The sequence below is a fragment of the Physeter macrocephalus genome, chromosome 14 (assembly GCF_002837175.3).
Source record: "Physeter macrocephalus isolate SW-GA chromosome 14, ASM283717v5, whole genome shotgun sequence".
Taxonomy (NCBI): Eukaryota; Metazoa; Chordata; class Mammalia; order Artiodactyla; family Physeteridae; genus Physeter; species Physeter macrocephalus.
The window spans coordinates 32,673,722-32,698,887 of record NC_041227.1 but is presented as its reverse complement, the minus strand read 5'-3'; the positions used below and the strand labels follow the sequence as shown (position 1 = coordinate 32,698,887).

The following is a 25,166-nucleotide window of genomic DNA, read 5'->3' as shown; positions in this document are numbered from 1 at the left end:
CCTTCTCTGTACCCCAGCCACCCAGGAAAATTCTTTCTTGTTTGTATCTAGCATGTATCTATCACAACTTATAAATTAATTTATATGTTTTTGTACTTGGTTTTTGTCTTACTCCTCCTCTAGATGATAAGCTTTTAAGTAGAGGAACAAAGTTTTTCCTCCTCCTGTTTAGCTACAGAACCTTAATAACTGTCAAGTTCTAGGTGTTCAATAAATACTTTTTGACTCAGTGAATGAATGAATAATAGTCTTTAATTGTTCTTTAATAAAGAGCTAGTATATCACTGAAGGAAACAGCTGTATATATTTTCTTAGGTACTAAGGATAATCACTATCACCTCCCCTTTGTTCATTGATGTAATAAATATTTACTGTGACCTAGAATGTGCCAGGCTCTGTTCTAGGTACAAGCAATGCACCAGTCACTGCCTTCATGGAGAGTTCATTCTAGTGAAATTTCTCTAGCAGGTGTCATAGTAGATTCTAAATGACTATCTTTTAGATACAAAAGAATACTAATAGTTTAAAAAGTTGCAACAACAATGGACCAGTTCCCACTTCTGAGACTCAGGGCTGGTTTATCTCCATCACCAAAAGAACACACTAGGTTAATGGATGACCTTGGTACATTCCAACACAATAAACTCTGATTAAATCTTAGAAATAATGGCATTAACAGTGCCACAGACCAGTGGGTAACAGCTACAAAGAAAATGGAGTATGTAAAATTACCTCAGTGGCATTTGTATTTTTTGAGGGTCAATTTCACCAGAATCCCGATTTATATAATAGTCTGTCTAGAGACTAGGGACTAGGATTTTTTTAAATGATGAAATTTGCATGATTTAATCATTACTGATATCGCAAATGTGTTGTATGCAGAAACAGTTGTATGCAGAAACAGTTCTAGGGAAACAAAGCAAAGAGGATCTGAAGTTCATTAAACTGTACCTCAAAATTTCTTCCTTTTTCTTGGTAATGTCTTTCTTATTCCTACTGTCTGTTTCTCTGTCTCTTTCTCTGTTGGAACTTATTTTCCTTGGACGTTTTTATCACACAAATACCTCCATCTGTGTTCCTGCTCTGTGTGGTCTGAGGTGACCGTCAGCAAGTCTCTCTGAATCTGCCTTGTTGCCTTACAACAGTGAGGCCATAAGGTTCAGATGAGCTAACGCATCATAAAAATGTCTCTGAAACCAGACGTGTATTACAAATGTCATTTACATTAATGATTTTCTTAATATGTGCCTGCTTTACATGTGTCGTCTAATCTCTCAGTAACCTTCTAAGGTAGCTACTGTTATTATCCCATTTTACAGTTGAGAAAGCTGAGCCATGGAGGGATTATTAACTTGCTCAAAGACACATGGTTAATTTGTAATTGGTCTCTCTAATGCCTCTGGCAGAACTCTCATCCAATATATTGAAATGCCTATTGAAATGTACTTAATAATAAAATGTTCCCTTTTTCCCTAGAGTTTACCAACTGCTTGCCCCAGTCTCATCTGCCATTTGGATATTTAGAAAATATGTAGAAAACAACTATTTTCTCAGATGAACAATATAATTTTCTTTAAAGTTTGTTCATTTATGTATTCTGCAAACATATATTGGGCACTTATTGTATACCAGGATGTACTTTGCCTTGGAAATGTAGGGGTACAGTGTTTATAGAAAAATCCACATTCAAAGATGTCATGTCAGCAGATTGTTCTTGGAGCATGTTCTCTGGTCCATGTCTCCTGGACCTCAGAGATTGGACAGTGAGCTATAATGGGAAGATTAATGACCTTTTAGAATGATCTTGGAATTGGCTATACTAGTCTTTCTTAAAGATAGAGCTAGAGAGGGCCAGCCTTCCACCTCTTCTCTTTTCTTCCATCATATTCTTCCCTGATCCATTATCCACAGAACTGCTGGGTGCATTTTACAAGATGTGAATCTGATCATAATTCTCTTACCTCTTTAGGGCTAACCATGGAGCTTCAAATAGAGTGCTGACTCTTTATACAACTTTATTTAAATGCTCAGTGCTCTGCACCTTCACACATATTGTTCTCTCTGCTTAGATTAGAACATTCCTTGATCCCTCTCTGACTGTTACTCCTCCTTGCTTCTTTCTCTTTGGGCCCTTCTGAGATCACCCAGCGTCTGAGTGTCTCTATAGCATCTTTTCTATACTCACATTTGCCACCCGGTTTGTAATTACCTCTTTGGACTGTATACTCCCTAAGGAGAGGAGGCACATCTGTCTCGTTCACAGCTGTAGCCTCAGCTTCTTGGTTGGTGCTCAGTTCATGTTTATTGAATGAAAAAAAATTAATGTAAAAAGCAGAGTTCTGATTGAAGACACAGGTTCTTCTAATTCTTAAGTGTCAGGTAGAGTTGGTTTAGCCTGTATATAGCTTCTGCTTTCTTTCTCGAAATGGTTCAGAACTGCCACAGATCTTCGGAAATGACTCACATTCTTGGGGACCCACTAGCAGATCTTGTGGTCTTTGCTCATCAGATTTGTAGCTTTGATGGATTTGAAACTGGTTTGGCTAGTTTAGGGGCACCCTTGTGAAAATTGTTCTCCTTTAGTAGCACTTTCAAAACAGTGTTCACCCTCAAATATCAAAAACTATCTGGAAAGTGGTAAAATTTGGGTTGATTGTAGCAATAACATTGAAATAAAATACTTTAAGTATTAGAGTAATTTGTGAAAAATCTTAAACTTTGGCTAATTTTTTCCCAGGGAATTGATATTCATAATATTCATATTAAATTCTAGGAGGGAAATGTGCTTCTGTTTTTCTTTGTCTAATGACTTTGGGAAAACTTGCTTTTGTGTCTCCCTTTAGTTAAGAATTTATTTTGTCAGTTTAAGTACTCTATTTCTCTATTTTGTTTTACAGATATTTTTCATGTATGTATATTGATTAGCTATTATTCTTTTATAGTTATGCCCCTTGGTGTCCATCCTGTCAGCAGACTGATTCAGAATGGGAGACTTTTGCAAAGAATGGTGAAATACTTCAGATCAGTGTGGGGAAGGTAGATGTCATTCAAGAACCAGGTACTGTAAATGTTGAACATTAAATGTAAAAGTTAGTTGCTTTTAATTTTAATTTTTTCAAGCATGCAGAAAAGTTGGAAGACTAGAATATTGATTACCCATGAACTGACCACCTAAAATCAAGATAATATTTTAGCATATCTGCATCTGTCTGTGTTTGTATTTACACATACATATGTGTATATATTTATATTTTTATTATTTTTTTGCTAAGTCATTTGAAAATAAGTTGCAGACATCATGAGACTTCACTCTTCAATACTTCAGCATATTAAAATCTCCCTAATTATTTCCCACATGACTTTTTATAGTTTTTTAAACCAGGATCCAATCATGGTTCACCAATTACATTTGGTTGTTATGTGTTTTTAGTCTCTGTCAATCTAGAATAGTCCTCCATTTTTTCTATGCCATTGATATTCTGAAGAGAACAGGCCAAAGATTTGCCTAGATGTTTCCTTATGGTGACATTTAACTTGTTCTTATATTTTCTATAAACTTGAACTTCAGTGTAAAGGCATGATTTGGATTAGACATTTATGGAAAGGTGATGATGTGACTTTATATTGTATCCCATCATAAGACATGTATTGTCACTATTAGTGATGTTGAATTTGAGCATTTGGTTAAGGTGATGACACTAAACATCTCAATTGTAAAGAAAAGACCCCACTTTGTAGCTGGAAAGTAGTCTGTGGGGTGATACTTTAGGCTTTTAATATCTGTGATGATCTTACCTGAATCAAATATTTTATTAAGAGCTCCAGAATGGTAAATTTCTAATGCTGTCACCATCTACATGTATTAGTTGTTAATGATATAATTTTTCAAAAGAGGGAGATAAAGGAGACTTTAATTCTGAAAAGATACACACAATAAGTTTGTATTTATAGGTTAAAAATAACTTTGTGTATTATATATAAATTGAGAAAAGTTGGGTTTTTATGATTTAAATCTCAAATTTGACTATTTTAAAACTTTATATGTAATTGTTTTCCTATCTACATTTAATTTCTACTTATTGCATCCTTTCACAAGGAGGAAAAAGATGGTAGGTGTGGAAATGTAGCTATTCCTTCTCTGTAATAACTGTGAGTTCAATAAACACAAAATAATGAATTACCAGTTACTGGGACAACAAAATGAATGGTGTCCGTTAAGATCTATGTGTTGAAAAACCCATGGAGAGAGATTTCTGCTACAAGCCATGAGTCCTCAAGCCTCCACCTTTTTAAGCATTTAAAACAAAACCACTTCTGCCTATCTGCTATTTAGAGATGGACAATTATAGTTATTAGTTCATGATTTGGGCTATTATAATTAGTTTTCCTGCTTGGAGGTCAAATCTTTGCAATGACATATCTGTGGTAAACTTGTTTTTGTGTTTTTAATAGTTTGAGTCCAATGAAATCAGGTGTAAGCCTTGTTAATTTGTGGGCACCAGACACATTTTATGATGATTTTCTTAGACATGCAGCTGGCCTATTCCCATTTCAGCCTTTTGGCATACCTGCCATGAATTCACAGCATGATTTGAATTAAACTAATTAAACAGTTAGCTTTGTGATGGATTCACAGATCTAAAGTCTAACTGAATACTGTCTTTCCTCCTAAAATGTAGACTTATATTTTTCCATTGTGAATGGATGAAATGCTTTTTCAATAATGAAGTAAGAGAAATTGATTATGACAAAATATTTTAAAAGCAAATTTATCATTGACTCATAGTATTTATATAAGTATAAAACCTCTTCAAAGAAGAAGAAAAAAAGTCTTTGGTCTGATGTCCTATGAAAATAGTGAAGAAACAAAGTCCAAAAAACAAAATGTGGTTGTTTTGAGTCTTAGTTTTTTTAAATTAGAGGCTCTAGAATTCTTTTAAATGATAACAACTGAAAACCTGTAACTGATAAGTAAAAATTAGGAGCCAAAATTCTACACACATGACTGAGTGGCCTAGAGAATATTTCACTTTAGATTATACTATTTTATGTTTATAATTTTACTTTAAATTACAAACCTAATGCTTTCAAATAATATTTTAATAGCATTTAGAAATAATATGTTTATGCAACCAATTTTTGAGTTGATACCATGCACCAGACCCTGTTCTGGATAGCTGTGATACAGACGAATGATGCAGGTAAATAATGGTGCAGGTGAATGAGGAAGAAAAGACCTGGCTTCTCATTGAGCTTACATTCTAGTGAAGGGGATAAATAATCACAAAAGAAAAATGGGAAATAATGTCTGGTGGTAGTAAGAGCTATGATGAAAAAGAAAGCAGGGTAAAAATGTAGAAAATGGTGGGAGCCACTATTTTAATAGGCTGTCCAGGGAAGGGCTGTTTGACTGTAGGTCTTGACAAATTAAGGAAATGAATTTCAACAAGGTTTAGGGGAGGAGCATTCCAGGCAGAGCAAACAGCATGTGCAGGTAGGAGTACTTGGCTTATTTGAGAAACAATATGATAGCCAGTGGGGTCCTTGAGACAAATGGGGCTGGAGAAGGAGCTAGGGACCAGACCATTTAGGCTGTTGTTGGCCATGGCAAGGAGTTTAGGTTTTATACCAAGTATGATAGAAAGGAAGCTACTGGAAGGTTTTGAGCATGGGAGTGACATGATTTAATTCATGTTTTAAAAGTATTCATTTGGCTATGTGAAAAATTGTCTGTGGGAGGTCGGAAGTGTAAGCAAGAAGAGAAGTTCAGAGGTTAATGCAATAGCCCAGAGTGGAGAGGATGGTGGCTTGGACTAGTAGCAGCAGTGGTTAAGTCGCTGGATTGGAGATACGGCATTTGAGTGGAATATCCAAAAGGATTTCCCGATAGATTGGTTGTAGCACTTGGTGAAAGGAAAGAAGATGGAGGAGACTGAAGGAAGATCAGGTTTGGGACAGGGTTTAAGTTCGAGATGTTTGATAGAAATCCAAATAGAGGTGAGCTAGAGATAGGCATTTAAGGATCATCAGTGTAGATGGTATTTGAAGCAAAGGGACGAATTGAGATTACCTAGGGAGTGTGTGCAGAGAAGTGTTCTGAGGATTGAGAACTGGGGCATTCCAACATTTAGAAGAAAAGAAGTTCCAGCAGCAGAAAAGGAGAAGCCAGTGAAGCAGGAAGGAGATGGAGAAGTATGGGGTCCTGAAAGCTGAATGAAGAGAACATGCCTTATGTGGCAAACTTCTGGGGCAGCTTGTCCCTATTCTTGGAAGCTATTTAAGTATTTACTTCATTTTTACAAAATCTTACCTCCTGGATGAGTGGGAAACCATCGAAATGATATTATTTTCCCCATGGCTGAGCTCTTTACTAGATATCTCTGTATACAGATTGATATTTGGGTACAGATCTGCATTACTGTATCTTTCATCAGGGCTGCTGTGCACAGGAGTGCTAGTTAGGGATAATTTCATTTCTTTTTTAAAAAGAAGGGAAAGCAAGAATCTTTGAGGTGTTAATGCATACTCTTTAGTTATGCCTGTAACTCTTCCATTGGTATATCTAATAACAGATTTTTTAGGTATTTGAAATAGAAAATAAGATTTCAGGATTATAAAAACACTGCATTTTTACAGCTGAGATGTAGAAGTCAAGGAGCGCACAGGCCTTAGATTAGATGGCATTATATTGCCTGTTTAATACTGCATAGGCCAGATGATGTTTCAGTTGAGTTGACTTTGGAAAATTAAATTTAATGAGTATATACTTGAACCTTCTGTTCCGTGCGGATGAGCTTAGTTGTCCAGGACAGGAAAAGAGCAGCTGCTCAGAGAACACCCATGGCTGTTGCACTAGATGAGAGGTAAACCAGACCCTTACCATGGCCAAGAATAAGTGTTGTCTTTAAAGCCACTAATTTATTATAGAAGACAATTTAGTTTACTGTACTTTAGTTAGTGTTGATATTTTAATTTTATAATTGTAAAACTTAGTCTTTTGTATTCTATTATACTGACAACTTTATTTCAATTTCAAAGGTAAGATTAGTTTTACTTTTTTTAAAAAATTGTTTTCCTTCTACTTCTCTCTTTGGTGATAATAACTAAGATTGTGGAATATTACTCAGCCATAAAAAGGAATGCAATTGGGTCATTTGTAGAGACGTGGATGCACCTAGAGAGTGTTATACAGAGTGAAGTAAGTCAGAAAGAGAAAAGCAAGTATTGTATAGTAACTCATGTATGTGGAATCTAGAAAAATGGTATAGATGATCTCATTTGCAAGGCAGAAATAGACACACAGACGTAGAGAACAAATGTATGGATACCAAGGGGGAAAGGGGTGGGGAGGGAGGAATTGGGAGACTGGGATTGACACATATGCATTATTGATACTATGTATAAAATAGACAACTGCTGGGAACATACTGTAAAGCACAGGGAACTCTGCCTAATGCACAGTGGTAACATAAATGGGAAGAAAGTATGAAAGGGAGGGGATATCTGTATGTGTACGGCTGATTCATTTTGTTCTGCAGTGTAGGCTAACACAACATTGTAAAGCAACCATACTCCAATAAAAATTAATAAAAAAATAATAACTAACATTTAGTAAGCATTTATTTCAGCCTGTAATTGTGTTAAGCACTTACATTTTAGCTTCATTACAATCCTAGGAAAAACAAACTATTTATGTATTATTACTCATAGAACTGAGGCTCAGAGAGGTTAAGTAACATGCCTAAAATAACACAGCTAATAAATGATAGAACAGAAGCTAGTAGCTGTCCCCATTTTCTTAATATTAAATTTAAATAATTTCTGTTGTGCTTGTGCCTATGAAATTAGTTCCCTGCCATAAATTTTATTTCTCTAATCTTTACTTCTTCTTTTTCTTTTGCTATATGTGTTTAAGATAAGCTTGCTAATAAGAAATTAAATTTTTTTTTGCATTTTGGATTAATGCCATTTTATGCTGCAGTGCAGTCTTCATTTTAAAGTGGAAGTTACCCTTAAAGTATAAAAAGTACCATAGAAATTTTGGGAAACCTTGCAGTCAAACTTTGTCTCTTTAAGTATTTGAGGTGTGCTTGTTTCTTCCATACTTTCTGAAGTTTGTGTCAGTGAACCATTATGCAAACCTTGAAATGAGCTGCTGCCCTGTTATAATTCTTTAAGATCCATACTTGTTTTTAAATAGTAAAGCCACAACCTCACATGGTGCTTCTCTGTTCCAAGGTGGTCATGGTTTAACTTTTCAGGTGATGGAAGTCTCCCTTAACATTTCATAGTATCAGTATTAAAAGTTAGAAGACATTCATATCAAAAACTATACATTTCTTATACCCTTTAATATAGCCATTTGGGGAACTAGTGTGCTGTTGTACCGTCTAGCCTGAATGCGAAAGATGCAGAAATCTCAAGAGACCATCCATCACTGTGTTTCTGTTTTATTTTGCATTGATTTTCATGGGTGCATTTATTTATGAAATTTTAAGTTATGTTATCCAAAATAAGGCACAATTTCCAAAGCACTTAAGACTAAACTAGTGTTTGTTACATCCTCTTATTTTATTCTAACTTTGAATCAGAGATTTAAATAAAGAAATTAATAGCATTTATTTAGTACTTATATGTCAGACCCTGTTTTCTATGTGCTATATACATATAAAATCACTTAATACTACAATACTGCAAGATAGAAATGGTGATGCCCATTTATAATAAGAAAACTAAAGCCCAGAGAGTTTAAATTAACTGTCTCATATTAAAAACTAATAAGTGGCAGAAGTGGAGTTTAACCTCAGGTAAGCTGGCTCATGAATCTGGAAATTCATATTGTATAATTTAATGTGTTTTATGAACTACTTTTTTTTATACAGCAGGTTTTTATTAGTTATCTATTTTATACATATTAGTGTATATATGTCAATCCTGATCTCCCAATACATCCCACCATCACCCTTGCCCCCCAGTTTCCCTTTTTGGTGTCTATACATTTGTTCTCTACATCTTTGTCTCTATTTCTGCCTTGCAAATGGTTCATCTGTACCATTTTTCTAGATTCCACATATATGCGTTAATATACGATATTTTTTCTTTCTGACTTACTTCTCTCTGTTTGACAGTCTCTAGGTCCATCCATGTCTCTACAAATGACCCAATTTCGTTCCTTTTTATGGCTGAGTAATATTCCATTGCATATATGTACCACATCTTCTTTGTCCATTCATCTGTCGATGGGCATTTAGGTTGCTTCCATGACCTGGCTATTGTAAATAGTGCTGCAGTGAACACTGGGGTACATGTGTCTTTTTGAATTATGGTTTTCTCTGGGTATATGCCCAGTAGTGGGATTGCTGGGTCATATGGTAATCCTATTTTTGCTGCTTATATATTTTGGAGATTAATCCTTTGTTGATTCGTTTGCAAATATTTTCTCCCATTCTGAGGGGTGTCTTTTCGTTTTATGAACTACTTTTAAGATTTTGTATAATTTAATGTTTTATGAACTACTTTTAAGATTTATTTTTTTTTTTAATTTATTGCCATGGCCAATGATGACCAAGATCACATGAAGGATTTTAAAGAACAAGTTAAAAATACTGCTTTCAGTGATACCTAACATTTATTAGAAATCCTATTTATTCTGATAAAAATAAAATCTAAATAGAAACTTGAGGTAGTGATGGGATGCTATTTGTTCATTCTACTTTAAAAGGCCATATAAACAAAGCATAATTCCTTAATACTGTAACTCCTTAGGTGAAATTTTTGAATGGTCATAAGAATCTCTAGCTAGGAGAGAAATGAGATGAAACTGTTTGCAATAATTATTTTAAGCTTAAAGCATATAATAGTTTAGGATTACCAATGCTTTTTCCCCTAGTAATTTAATGTTGGAAATTTATTAAAAGATACCCTTGTTCCCCTGCTGGGCTGTATTTCTAAACAGCGTTAGAGGTGAACATGCTTGTTAAATCCTCAGTGGACTTCTCAGGTCACATGTGTTTCTGCAACTGCCAGTACAACCTTTTTTTTTTTCCCCCCAGATGTACAATGATAAGTGTATGTAGTAAATGTTTCTTTTTGTAAATTGATTTTTATTACCTTCAGAATACTATCTTTTCTTTTAAGTGCCATAAGGATGTTTTAGAGTCTACTTGGTTTGATAGCAGAAAAAAATAGTACTTGTTTTTTGGGAAGACTCATCATTAATTAATAAATTATTATACCGAATATAGGTTTAACTTATAGAATGGGTATAAGCAAATTTCCCATGTTATTAAAAGTAAAGCTTCAGTGTTTCAAATTGCAAGTGAGACAGGAGAGATGTAAAATTTGAGCCACTTTATTTGAATAGCTATTTGATTTTGTCCAGATTGTTCTTCAATGGGAAAAGCAGAAGTGATGAGAAAGGTGAAAATAACGTCTCATTTTTCCACGCTGGCCAGAGATAGCCTTCAGCTTTGCTTCTCTTTGCCAGAGCCAGGCTTACTCACTTTTGATGCCCACATAAACGTTATTTATTTGTAAACATTTAAAGAGCATTATACTATTACTCCTATATCATTCAGGTTTTTGTTGCATGTCCCTTAATATCATCAATCTCTGTTTGTAGTCATAGTTGCGATTATTTTGATTAAGTTTTTCCCTCTTCCACTAGACTGTACGTGTTTTTGTTTATCTGTATCTTGAATAGTTATCACAGTCCCCGGAACAAAGAAGGTGCTTAGTAAATATTTGCTGAGTGACTAAGGGTTTTCTTTATCCTTGTCTTCACGTGTACCTGGCATAACAATTGATATGTAGTTAGTGTTCAGTAAAGGTTTGTCAACACAAATTGAAAAAAATCTATTTAATGTACATAGAATCCCTTGACAGTACTTGCAAATTTTATAAATGTGCAAAGATTATACATAACTTATTATTTCGTATTCCTTATTATTTTTTAAATGTATGACTGATGTAATAATACCTATTATTAATTGAGTCCTTTACTATGTGCTACACACTTGATACAATGATCTAATATAACTTCAGAACATTCAGTTAGGCTTTTATATCCCCATTTTATAGATGAGGTAGCCAAGACTCAGAAAGGTTAAGTAATTTATCTAAGGACACAAAGCTAGTAAATGGAGAATTTAGTTGTTTAACCCAGATTGCATGTCTCTAAAACCTATCCTTTCAGCCACCATATAATTGTAAGTATTACACAAGCCAGAAAACTCCAGTTTAACACATTGAAGATAAGCAAGTTGTACGTCAGTGACTAGAAAGTATTAGGTAAATAAAAATGGGTAAAAATTTATTTTAAAAAAATAGTAAATGTGATTCAGTAATGGGAAAGATTTTACTAATGTGGTTGTAAGAACAAGCTCAAGGCTGCTTGTTCTTGCACCTTAAGTTAGATGCTTGGTTTAGTCTGAGTTTGACTTGTAACTTTTTTGTCTGTGCTTCTTGTAGGTTTGAGTGGCCGCTTCTTTGTCACTACCCTCCCAGCATTTTTTCAGTAAGTTCAAATAATTTTCTGGTTTTGCAAAGATTAGAAATCAGTAGATGTGTACCAGTATTCTAAGTTGTTTTCCATAACCGTCACACATGCAGCTTAGCATTTGAAGGGAGAAAGACTGGTCTGCACTGAATGATAGTGATTAGAAGAGAGGGATGCTCAGGATGCTGCAGAGAAAGGAACCTAATTTCAGGTAGCAAATAGGTGAGGAGGTCAAAGAAGATTTTTCTGATGATGTAAAAGATGGGATGATTCTTAATAGATAGGAAGGAAGAGGTTAAGCAGGCAAGGTAGAGAAGGCCTTTCCAGATAGAGGATGTATCATGGAAAAGCCCAGGAGAAAAGGAGATACCTTCAGAGAACTGTAACTAGTTCTCTGTGGCTGGCCCATAGGGTACAGCTGGATCATCCTGGGTGATGGGGCTAGAGAGGCTTAGGTAGTGACGGGGGGAAGGAGAAAGACAGGGATGGATTCCGGAGATGCTTAGGAGATGGGATCATTGGAACTGGTGATTGATTAGCCATAAGGAAGAAGGAGCCTGTGATGACTTACCAACGGGCCATTCTTAACTAGTGAAAGCTTTTGAGGAGCCATTAGAATAAGGTGAAGTTTGGAAGATAGAGGCCAGAATAGAGAAGATAATGTGAAGGGTTTATGCTAATTCCAAATGGGGAAGTTTAGGTGATAGTTTGATTTCAGGATCTAAAGCTCTTAAGAAAGATCTAGGCTAGGGATACATACTAGGGTTTAGATAACAGTAGAAATATGGACAATGAGAAATAGATACAATGAGAAGAGAGGCAGGTCAAGGATAGAACCTGAGTTGACCACCATTAGGACATCTGCAAAGGAAAACGGAGTGTGGAAATGAGAAGGGATGGACAGAGTAGTAGGAAGAAGTCCAGAGAGTTCATGTCATAAAAGCCAAGGGAAGGGAGGAAGGAAGGGGGGCTCAGTAGTGGACAGTGCCAATGACCCACCCAGGAAAAATGGCAGAAAAGTGCTCCATGGATACGGCACTCAAGAGTCATTGGAGACCTCCAATATGAGCAGTTTCCATGGAGTCATGGAAGCAGGACCCACGACTGCAGGAGTATTGAATGAGTAATGTAAGAGGAGAAAATAGCAAGTGTAGACTCCTCCTCTAGGAAGCTTGACTGGCAAGAAAGCGAGAGGGAGGGAAGACCAAAGGCGTATGTGAGACTAAGAGGCATTTTGTTAATTTTCAGGGGAGGGACTTGGATGACATAGATCTGGAAATGTGGATACAATTTTTTAAAACTTGATGACAATTGCTCTTTTGCTGCTATAAGAGAAAAAATCGGAATAATTGGTAGCAAAAATAATAAAAAGTAACTTGGCAGATTAGACAGTGCCAAGGACTTTGCTTATAGTCACAAATTGTGCAGTAATAAAATAGAATATTTAATACTTTCTGTTTTGGAATTCCTCATTTGTACTAGATAAGTATTTATGCATGCTTTCTGACTTAGACCTAACTGTAACATTTCTTTTTCTTCATTTGAGCCAAGTTAAAATTCAGAGTGGAGTTCACATGTAAAACCAATAGTTATTTTGATTTTCATTGTCTGTAATACTTGATATTTTAATGGATTTATTTTCTGTTTGTTTTTATAATTTATAGTGCAAAAGATGGGATATTCCGCCGTTACCGTGGCCCAGGAATCTACGAAGACCTGCAGAACTATATCTTAGAGAAGAAGTGGCAATCAGTTGAGCCTCTGACCGGCTGGAAATCCCCGGCTTCTCTAACGTAACTTGTTTTTTAATGACAAGGTGTTATTAATAGAACAGAAGGTCTCAAGTTAACAACCCATAGACCGTGACAGTCTACATTTTTCTTCATATTCACTCTGGTTACCCAGACTACACATGCCCATGCTTGGCCCATGTTGTGTTTCTGGTTTTGTGACCCACATATGTTTCAGCTGGTTGTTAGGATACCGGGAATTAAGTACCCAGATTCAGGTGGGTTACAGAAATCCTCTCCTCTAACTTCTGCACCATGTCACCTGTTTTCTCTTTACAAAATATGGTGAACACCATTTACCATCCTTCCTCATAAATTATTCATAAGATAGAGGAGCAACTGTTTCTTGAATTATAGTTCATGAAGGAATTGCTCATGTATCTGTGTGGAAAATAAGACTGACGGTGTCTTTGGCTGCCTAGCAGAATACTGCTGGGGTAACTTTTGGCCATAATGGCAAACTGTATAATGCTTGGTGAGACAGATAAGGCCAAGCCATAATAACTTTTTCACAGTTTTAATTTTGAATGAATTGTCGTATTTGTAATTAATTTTATATTAGTATATATAAGTGTAAGGAATATCCCTGCTGAAATAGGGTCAAATCATGCCATATTTCAGGAATAAGTAATCTGGTAGCATTTATAGGAAGTACATGGCTTATTCTAAAAGCAGCTCACCTCTGGCATTTCATTCTGCAAGTATGTGAGCACTGATTTTATGCAGGTACTGTTCCAGGTGCTAGATGTTCAGCAGTGAGCGAGACAGATATGACCCCTCTGCTCTCCTCGGGTGACTTAAAGTAAGACAGATTAAGAAAAAAACTAGGGATGTAAAGAATCATAGTCTAGATAAGGACTGTTCAGAAAAAAAACAAAAAACAAACCTTTACTAAGTCAGGGTCTAACTGTGGGAGCGTGGCCCTGCATTAGATGGGGTCTAGGAGAGGTCACTCTGAGGGGAGGACTGCAAGTGAGATCTAAAGACAGCATGGCCCAGCCAGGTGACAAGCAGGGGAGGCACGTTCCCAGGAACGGGTATAGCATCCACACAGGCCCCAAATCGGAAAGAGCTTGGTGTGTTGAGGAGCAGAAGGGTGGCCGGTGAAAGGGAGGGAGAGTAGTGTACACTGAGAAAGCGAGGAGGGCAGGAAGCAGATCATGCAGGCCTGTGGCCAGTGAGGAGCTGGGATGTTAGCAGCACACGCGGCGAGCAGAGAGTGGAGAAGGCCACGTGGAGAAGGCCACGTGGAGAGGTGAGACAGGTAGAAGGCTGTCTCAGAGTCTAGCCCAGGGATGGTGGCAGTGCCGATCAGGGTGGTGGCAGTGGGGATGGAGAGAATGGGTGGATCTAAAATATGTTTTAAACATCTGCCCCACGTGCTGGAAGCCATCTCATGCGGAGGCACCACGCCTGCCACTCCACGTCCCACCGCGCCGAGCCCCTGCAGGGGTCACCGTGAGACAAGCTTGCCAAAATGGCCGCAGCCAGTTCAGGAGACTTTGAGGGAAATTTTGAGTCACTGGACCTTGCAGACCTTGCTAAAAAGCAGCCATGGTGGCGCAAGGTGTTTGGGTAGGAATCTGGGCCTTCAGCCGAGAAATATAGCATAGCAACCCAGCTGTTAATTGGAGGTGTCACTGGATGGTGTACGGGTTTCATATTCCAGAAGGTTGGAAAGTGGGCTGGAAAAGGGACTGATGCACAGGATTTTTGAGACTTTATGGGTTCTGAGAATGTAGAAAACTTGGAATTAATTCTTAAACTTGCAGGTGATCCTTTGAAAAATGTATGTTTTTCAGACCTTCCTTTTAAAATATTTATCTTTTAACTTATCTTGAGAATGATGTATTGAATTTGGAAATTGTAGCTACCAGTGGATGTGTGGCATTTTTAGGAATTCATCCATTTGCATTTTTTCCTTATATTCTGGTAGTATTTTAAGGTAACATGTTATTTTGCTTGTAATATGTATGAATCATACAGAAATCATAATGGTATGAGCCACTTTGTTCTATATTTTTGTACAAGAACTCAATTTTTTTTTCACTTTTTATTACGGAAACTTTCAAACATACATAAAAGTACAGAAAATAGTACAATAACCCCCATGTACCCTTTACCCACCTATAATGATCATCAAATTATAGCTTTTTTTAATCAATTGTTTTGAAACAGATACCAAATGTGTCATTTTATTATATCTTTGTATGTGTATGTTAAAGGTAAGAACTCTTTTTAAAAATCATAAATACACTACCCTATTATTATACCCATCTGACCCCACCCAGACCAGTGGAATGGGGGCTGCAAAACCTTACTGAAGTGCCTTGTGCCCCTTTGGGCTGCAGGTAGTGGGAGTGGCCTCTCTAGCGGGGTGGGGGTGGCCTTTCTTCCCCTGTGATTATTGGTGATGACAAAAATTAGCAGGTTGCTCTAAGCTGCTTTGGGTGGGTTATAATAGATAATAGACTGAAATAAGATTCTAACTTCCTCCTGAGGGACATGGTTGAGGTCAGTATTGCAGGTTGGCCTCATCCTATTGCAGTGAGAATGGCCTTGTGTTTTGCCTGCTGAGCGGGGCCACCACTGGTGGCCGTGCAGAGCGGGTGCTGAGGTTGAGCAGTGGTGGTGCTGTGGTGCACATCACTGGTGGCATTTAGGAGAGCTCCCTCAGGCACTCAGGGGAGCCTCTAAATGGAGACCCTGTTGGTGAGGTGAGAGAGATTTCCCCCCAAAGAGCAGCTGCCACCCCTTCATGCCAAACTGAGATACCAGGACCAGGCAACTGCACCCGTGGATACTCTGTTTCCTTGTGATTGGCAAGACCTCTTTAATGAGGCGTGCATTTTTCTCCAGTACCCAGAATCCAGTAATGTGCTGGGCCTCCTTCGTGATGGGGGCTGCAGACACAGCAGCTTTTCTTTGACTGACAGAGGGATTAAGTGTTTGCAGTCCTCACTTTGACCGTGTTCGGGTCTCAGCTCCCCTTGCTCGGGGCTTCCCTACTTGTAGTTTGGCCTGGCCTGGAGAACCTCTGACAGCTGGTGGCTGGAGTGCCTGTGAGGCTTTTCTCTCTTTTCACTCCTCACCCCAGAGCTCCTTCTGTGCCCTCCTGGCATCCCTGCCACTCTGGGCCACCCTTTGACCCAGCCTCCCTCCTTGTGATGGACCAGCTAAGATGGGAGATGTAATGCAGAGGAGAGGGAGAGGGATCCAGTGGCACTTTCACTTTCCGGCTGCTGCCCACTCAGGGCCAACAAATAGATTCTCACGTCTTCAGTCTTGCTGAGGCTCTGTATCCGCATTGTTGACACGGTTTGAGCTTGAGCAGACCCGTTGTCGTGAGCGTCACTGCCATTGTTATAACATACAAACAAGACTTTCCTCCTGCTGCCTGCCTGGGCCACTTGTCTGCCCCCACCTCTCACCGCTCAGCCTCAGGGACATTCATCAGTAGGCTGGGGGCCAGGGGTGGGGGTGGGGGAAGGAGGAGCTTGGCTGTCACACCTGGCCTGCCAGCTGGGTGAGAGCCCTCCTTACTGGACCTGGCAGGACACAGGACACGATTAAAAGGTGAATCTTACATAATTCTAGCTAACATACCCTTGGGTTGGGTGCTTGTGGTTTTGAAGCGTGTAACTGTTGTAAAGATGTTCTCTCCATTATCCTTTTGTGTGACTTTTGCCAGAAAGATGGACATGACTGATGGTTGGGCTCTTATTTGAAACTTTTACTTTTGTGTAGTTTGGGAAATGCAGTAAATTTCTGGTTGAAAAAAATGGCTTAGGGGATAGCTTTGAAATATCTGAGTATCGTTAGTATTTCATGATGATGTCAATTTCTTCTCTGAGGGAAACTTACTTAAGGCCACTTTTGGACCCCGTAGGCAAAATTAGGCTGCTGCCGTCTCTGCTCCCTCCACCAAATTATCAGCTTCATTTCTTTGTCGTGGATTCCAGGTCTGGGCCCTTCTTAATCACTTATACAATATTAGTGTGATCTCTTTGAGAACTGGGCAGAAAACGTGCGTTATTCTGGACTCGATTTCCCAAAAATCATGCAGTGTGGCTTAATATCTGTGATGTTGAATTCTTCTTAAGGAATTACGAGTTTCAAGAGCACTAGTTTTCTAGCGAAAACTGACAGTGTTGCACTTTCTTCACACTTTCAGAGAACTGTAAAGTCAGCTTATTGATTTGCCAAAACTCTACCTTTCTGAATTTGAAGTGGTAAGAAATGCCATTACTATGATTGAGAGCAGTGGTTCGCATCCTTGCTTGTCCAGGGGAATCACCTGTGGACTTTTGAGGACTACTGACACCGGCTGCCATCCTAGAGACTCTGATTACACTGGTACTGGTGGGGCAGCCTCGTGTTCCTGAGGAGCAGCCAAAGTTGGGAACCACTACAGACTTGGAAGCTGGTGCTAATAAAATTATAGTTCTGCTGTTAACAAGTGACTGCTGAACAGGCCTTTAAAGCCTTTTAAATTAAGTGCCATACAACTTCAGATGCCTTCCGAATACCGAATATAAGTGTAATATTACAGTTTATTAAATGTTATAGGAATCGTGTGGAGTGGATGAATGAAAATAGCATGATGGCCGACCAGGGCCATTGTCATCAGTACTTGTAAAACTCTTGGGCAGAAGATTGTGGGGTAATGGGTATTCGTATGGTGCCAACGTATCACCCCACAAATGACCTACCCATTACCAAGGGAAAACTGCATTTCCACTGGAGAGGTCTGTCTCAATCACTGGTTAACCAAGTGATTAAACTTAGCATCACTCAGAGCCCACTTACAGCAGGCTTTTTAGTCTCTAAATGGAAGATGAGATCATAGTTGTCACTTTCCCAGCTCTTCCCTGAAGACCTCATGAGATTCAGTGCTAATCATGGCCCCTAATAAATAAAAAACACTTGGTAAATGTTAAGCTTCTTTGATTCCTCTTTTGTTTCCCTGTATGTCATAATAATAGCTAAGAAGAATAAGATTGAAATCAATGTCTGCTAATAGATGTTGAATTAAACTGAGACAGGACTGAGTTTAAAGATAGGAAGGAACAATTGTTTGAAGCTTTAGGAGCCCTAAAGAAAGGAGCATACCTGGAGAAAAAAAATAAAGCAGTCTGAAACTTGAGTAGTTAACTCAATAAAAATAACTGTGTAATAAAGCAAAGGAAAGCACTCTCTTTGATCTTGTAGTGATTGCTAATGTGAATCCAACACCACTATCAGTTGATACTTTTAAATGAAATTTAGATTTGTATATGATGTAAATGTAGTTGTAAAATGTTTTAATAATTGTTTTACTATTAAAAATAAAATAAAATATGTCTTAAAGATAGACTTTGCTCAGGTGAAGGAGAGGGAAGATTCATACACACACACACACACACACACACACACACACACACTCACACAACTCCTTGGTTTCTGGTTTGAGAACTTGATGGTCTTGGTACCAGTTACTGATTTGAGCAAGAGAAAATCAAGGGTTCAGTGTTGGACATGTAAAGTTTGAGATGCAGACTTCTTTGTAGAGCTGTCAAGTTGGATGCATGGAGCTGGGTCTCCATGGAGAATTCAGGAACACAAATACAAGGCATATAGATGGTATTCTAAGTTTTAGAAGGAAGGGGATCACCTAGAGAGAGAGAAAAAGAAAAGTGCTTGGGCCTGAGCCACAGGACACTCCAAAGTTAAGAAGTTGGATAGGGAAGGAGTCAGCAAAAGGAAATTGAAAATGAGTACCAGTGAGGCAGGAGGACAGGCAAGGGTACACAGTTTCCTAGAAGCCAAGTAAAAAGTGCTCAAGAAGGAGGGAATAGTAGTCAGTCGTGTCCCATGTTACCAAGGGGTTAAGAGAGATCAAGTCTGAGACAAAGACATTGAGTGAAGCAATGCAATGTCATTGTGGCCTTGACGAGGAGTGATAGTGCAGTAGTGAGGATGGAAGCCAGATTTGAATGGGTTAAAGATACGGTGAGGAAGAAGCAGCAGCAAGCGTAGGCTTCTCTTTGGAGAGGTTTGTGAAGCTAAGCTGGAGGGCCACCTGAGGTCCAGTGATGCTCTTTTCAAAAGATGAGAGAGGGTAGAACATGTTTTCATGCAGATGAAAATGATCCAGCAGAGAGGGAGAAATTGCTGATGCAGGAAATGGGGTGACAGGAAAAACCAAGTCATTAGCAAGACAGAAGGGATGGGGTCCAAGGCACGAGTGGAGGGTTTGGACTGTGGTCAGTCAGGTAGACTTTCTCTGTTGCAATAGGAGAAGGTGGTTGCAGTTGTACACCAGGCTCAGATTTGCTGCTGGGAAGATAAGAGAGATCACATAATGGCTTCTGATTTCGCAGTGACAGACAAAGAGTGTTTGTTAGCTGAGAGTGCATGGGGAGGGGAGGGTGTGTAAAGTTTGAAGGGAGAGAAAAGGATATGAGCTATCATCTCAGGTAAGAGCCTAAAAGATTACAGTGGGACTGGGCCGTATTCAGTGTTCGCTGAGGTTTGTGACTGTGAGGGGAGATCGCGATTTTTCCCCAGAGACATTCAGCTGCTCAGGGTTAGGGATTTCGCCAAGCATGCACCATTCAGGGAGAAAGGATCAGGGACTTGACCGTATTTACAGCAGAGTAATTCATATGGTGACCATGGGGTCTAAGCTCTGTAAGGATGGAAGTGAATCCAGGAGAGAGGGCAATGTATTGCAAGAAGTGGAGGAGTCGTCCTTGTGACTTTAATCTTGTGTTTGTTTTTTTTTTAATACCATACATCACCAGTGGTTCTCCTTCTCTTTATTTTTTTAGGATGTCTGGAATGGCTGGTCTCTTTAGCATCTCTGGCAAGATATGGGTGAGTAAATATGCCCTTTATTATTATATTGGCAGAGGGGTTTTTTAAGAGTGAGAAGGTAGCTTCTAAATAATTGGAAAATAAACACTTATAAATGGTTTTATAATTTCCGTTTTCTTTTTAAGCCACACAACTACTCTTACATGGGGTCACAGTGGAAATGTGTCTGTGGCCTTCTAAGGACATAAATTGGACAGAGACCTGTAACTACTGTGTCAAAGTCATATTTTCTTAGATCGGTAATGAATCCTTTTAACAAAGCTGAAAGGGCTTATGTGGTTTCTCTTCATCTTATTTTCCCATTATTGTAATCTCCCTACAGTTCAAAGATTTGTCAGGGATCAGCCAACTTGTGGGCGGGCCGGGCCACCCTTTCTGGTAAATAAAGTTTTGTTGAAACACAGTCACATGCACTTATTACTCGTATTCTGTGACTGCTTTCACACTACAGTGGTAGAGATGAGTAGTTGTGATGGAGCTCATATGGCCCACAAGCCTAAAATATTTATGATGTGGCCCTTTAAGGAAGAGAGCCCCTGATATGTGTGATTGTATCATTGCACTGAGACCTTTCAATGGCTTAGAACTTATTTAGGTTAAAATGTTGAACTCTTACATAATCTTGAATGTATCACATAAGCTTTTGCTCCTCTTTACATGTAGGGTGAACTAATAAATCCTACCAGATTTGACAAAATTGCAGTGGAATTAAATATATATCCTTAAAGTATTTCAAAAGATCTTTAGAAGTGAGTCCCTCCCTATATTTGTCTTTTCTAAGCTATGATTATAGGTCATGCATCATATTTGGAACTTAGTATCAGGGAGCTCATGAAGGCTCTCTGTTTTTCATGCATATTACTGTATGTTTAGGGAAATTTAAGAACAAATTTTTGTGTCCCAGTTTCTTAGTTGTATTATGTTTCCTGCCTTGTGAGATACCTACTTTAGGGTTTTTTTGTTTGTTTTTTAAAACAGAGAGCAAATTGGTGACTTAGAGTCAGTCTTTTTTGGTTAAGATTTGTTAACTGTTTTTTTTGACATTTGTATATCATATTAAACAATAACTAGCATTTTTCCCTTTTCAGATAGTTTGAGTTTCATATGGTTTTCTTCTGATATTTTCATAATATTGGCAAGAAGTTTATTCAAAGGTTGAGAATTATGAATTGCACACCAGGAACTGAGAGTAAGGGATTCAGCCTATTGCAGTATTTTGACGCTAAAGGCTGATGGAGTGATATATTCTGATAGCTGTCTGAAAACCTTATAGCCATATAATGTCTAATCCAAGAGGATAATTTAATAAGTGTGAGGAATCATCATCAAGATCTTAGTACAGAATCTATTATAACTGCAGGTCAAGAGATGAATTTGTTCTGAGGGTTAAGAAGAGCTTAGATGGAAGCTGATTGTGACCTTCACACATTGTTAAAGAGTAGTTTTATTTTCAAAGATAGTACCAGGGAAAATAAATGATTGCTCAGACCTCTTATAGTTTGGCTGATAAACAAGGAGTTGCAGTTTTTCATCATGTCATGCAAATGATTACAATGTGTGGCATTTGGAGCACATCGAGGCCAGGAGTTGATGTTTTATCTTTGTAGGCACAGTGCACAGCCTTGGGCAGCATGGATGGATTCTGTGTGGATGCATTGGACTTCAGAGAAAAGGCCATTTGGAGAATAGAATATGATCCATCTCTGAATAACCAATTAAGATGTTCTTATTAGGATTGAGAAGTAAAGTATATATGATATTTATATATTTTATATATACGTATATTTAGACTTTCCAGATATTTTTAAAAAGAACAAAAAATACAATTTTATAAGATAAACTGTAGAATTTGACACACAGCAATTGTATTTTACATTCTATTAGGTCATTTTGTCTAATATTAATACCATATTTTTTCTTTCTGGTTGGTGCATACCTGGGATATTTTTTTCTACTTTCAACCTTTTTGTTGTTATGTTTTAAGTGAATCTTTTAAAAAGCATATAGCAAGAAGTAATTCTTTTCACTGATAAATTTAGTCCATTTATATTTATTGGGGTCACTAATACATTTGCCCTGATTGTAGATTGTATGTGTATGTGTGGTGGGGGGCAGGGTGGGGATGTACATGACTAAAAGAATATAGATGGTAGGTTTGTAGGTTATGTTAGTCTCCTCATATGTGTACACATTACCTTAAATATCTATAATAGATATCTGGTATTACTCTCTGTATTGGCATCTGGTTTCCTCAAGCCTCTTGACAAACTCTTGTAATTTCTTTTATTCTTAGAAACAAGTCCCCAGCCTTTCATCAAATCTCTGGGAAGGGCTCTCACCACCTGTGTTTTCAGAATTCAGCCCTTGTCCTCTTATTCAGAGGGTATGATCACTGGCCTGGTGTGACCCAATCCTTGGCTATGCATCAGTCTCTGATTCCCACTGCAACCTCTAGCTATAGTTTGCCTTGTTGTCCTTATAGAACTACTGATACTACCAAGCCCGTTCTCCTAGCTGACCACCTGGCTGCTCAGTTAGCTTATTTAGCTGGTTCTTCTCCTGTGCCCAAGATCCTCACATCAATGTTGAGTATGTAATTGTGGGGAACATAATCTGTTTTTAACTCAAGTCTAGATAATATAAAACTGTAGTTCAACTGTATTAACAGTGAACAGAAGAAACACAGCACTGGAACTAAAAGAGTGTAAAGACTGGGGAAGAAGGTAAAAACAGGGAAGAAAGAAAGACGCGGAGGGGCTAATGCTAGTGAGGCAAGATTGTTGATGGCCAATCCACAGTCTCTTTTACCATACTGAGATTTTTGTGGATGCATAGACAGATAGGAGTCAGTCTTTTCTCAGCAACAGTGTCCCGTGGATGGGTTGCTCTTCCACCTGCTGTATGTTTCCCAACCCATTTGTTTTCCCTGCCATAGACAGTTGTTCTGTGCTTAGCATAGAACCTGGTACCTATCATGTACTTGAGAACTGTTTTTGGTTACTTATATTCATTAATCATTGTTGTCATCATTATTTAACTTTTTCCGCTGATTAGACAACAAGGAATACTTTATCTTTTTTCACTTATTTTTTTAACCACGGTTGATAGGATTGAAATAGGGTTTTATGACAGTTGTACAATGTGTACTTTTGTTAACTAGGTTTAGCATTTGAATGTATTTAAGCATTACTTTATTTGTTGAATTTGTGCTGCTTACTGAGCTAATATAGGATGTAAGTTAATACCTCTCCTCAGTGTTACTGTTGTTATGAAAAGATGCAGGCATTTGGCAAATTTTTGTTACAATAAGGTGTGCTACAATCTTGGGAGGACACTGTGTTGGAGAAGATTTAATGCTTTATAAATATCTCATGATGAGAATTAAAGGCCATGAATGTTTAGACTGGAGAATAACCAGAGTGAATTTTAAAACTCTAAAACATCCCCCTATGTTTTAGATGGTGGTGTCTCTCCTCTTACTGTTTTTGGATTTTTTGTTGTTTGTAAAAATATCTGGAACCATATTACAGTGAGATGGTGCCCATCCACAAGTTACCTCCCCTCGAGCCTACAAGAGGCTGCAGATCTGTGTCTTGTTGGAGGTGTTGAGAGGGTAGAACAGAGAAGGGGAAGTGAGCCCTTGGTGATCACTGGAGAAGGCTTTCTGAGCTACTCCCACACAGGGAGGATATTTTGAGGATTCTAATCTGTGTTTGAAAGGGGTTTAAGGATCTCCAAACTCCTCAGGGTATATCCTGTGATGCAGATGGCATTTAAATTCAAAAGGCTCTCTGTCCTTTGGGGCCATCCCAGCTCTGAATGAGACTGCAACGCTGGGCTGGATGGGTGGTGCCCTTGGGCGGGATTTAACCTGACCTGCGGTAGTTCAGATCCCAGAGGGCATGCTGGCCTCCCTGGGGAGGGGAGGCTCCACCTCTGACCCGTGGATGCCTTGGCCTGGCTCCATTCCTTAAATCCATCTGACCACTGGTTGGAATGTTCTTCTCATTTATTCTGCATTTAATTCTCTCATTCAAATGTATGTAGCCAAAATGTATGTAGCCAAAAATTAGCTCTAATTCAGTCACCTATTGCAAAAGTATAAGGTATTGGGCCCAGCAGGCGACATTTTCGTGCATAAGTAAACAACAGGATGCTTCCTTGTAATGAGCACATATAATATTGAACTAGGTCAGTATATTCCACAAGTGAAAACTGTTACTTTGCCTGGCAATGAAAGAAAACACAGAAATCTAAAATTGAACTAGATCAGTTTTAATCAGTTATTACTTGGAAACATATATACAGCAAAACTTCAAGTGCCTAGTACCAGGAACCCTAATACTCTTAAAAGTACTCTGAAACCATCGTGGACTCAGACAAAGTAAACAGGTAAAGATTTGTGGCTGCAGTTGTGCGAGCACAACTTGATTAATGAGGCTTTAGTGATAATCACCTAAAAAGACCACAAGATGGCAGAGTTTCTCTAAGAAGCTCAAATAAATCCTTTAAAGAGTAAGTTGATAGAAGAAAATTGAAGTGGAACCTATTATAATAAGAGGATGTTTTTGAAAGCACTAAGACTATGACTCAGAATGCAGTGATTCAAAGGCACACAATTTACTGAATCCTAGAAAATAACTTAGAAAATTTCTTGAGGGTTTCTTAAATCATTTATTTTGCAAAAGGGCACGACACTGTCCAGGACTTATAACTGGATGCTGTTATTCATTCCAACTATATGGGCAGATATTACTTATAAAGCAAGTTCCAGAATTCATACATCCATGGATCAGCACAAAGGAATACTGGCTTTCCATGTCTTCTAATTCTTTGGCACATTTTACAGTTTAATCTTGATGATGACATTGAATAATCAAGAAAAGCATAAATAAACTATGTTCAATATACAAAATTTCCTAAAGTAGAGAACCGTGCAGTGCATCTTAAAATTTCCATTGAATGGAGTTTGAATGAAACAACCTTTTGTATCCCAAATACCTCTTTTGCCGACTTGGGCT

The 25,166-nt window shown here is 38.1% G+C and overlaps 1 protein-coding gene across 2 annotated transcripts in view; it reads left to right on the top strand.

The window, feature by feature from the left end:
• Positions 1-25,166, top strand: part of TMX4 (thioredoxin related transmembrane protein 4) — a 43,728-nt gene that overhangs the window by 4,707 nt on the left and 13,855 nt on the right. For both annotated transcript variants that reach the window (XR_448700.4, XM_007121147.4), the window contains exons 2-5: positions 2,943-3,058; positions 11,470-11,515; positions 13,162-13,290; positions 20,100-20,145. Coding sequence is in view for 1 of the 2 variants with exons in the window: in XM_007121147.4 (XP_007121209.1) it covers positions 2,943-3,058; positions 11,470-11,515; positions 13,162-13,290; positions 20,100-20,145 (337 nt within the window). In the remaining variant the exon portion in view is untranslated. The remainder of the gene's footprint in view (positions 1-2,942; positions 3,059-11,469; positions 11,516-13,161; positions 13,291-20,099; positions 20,146-25,166) is intronic.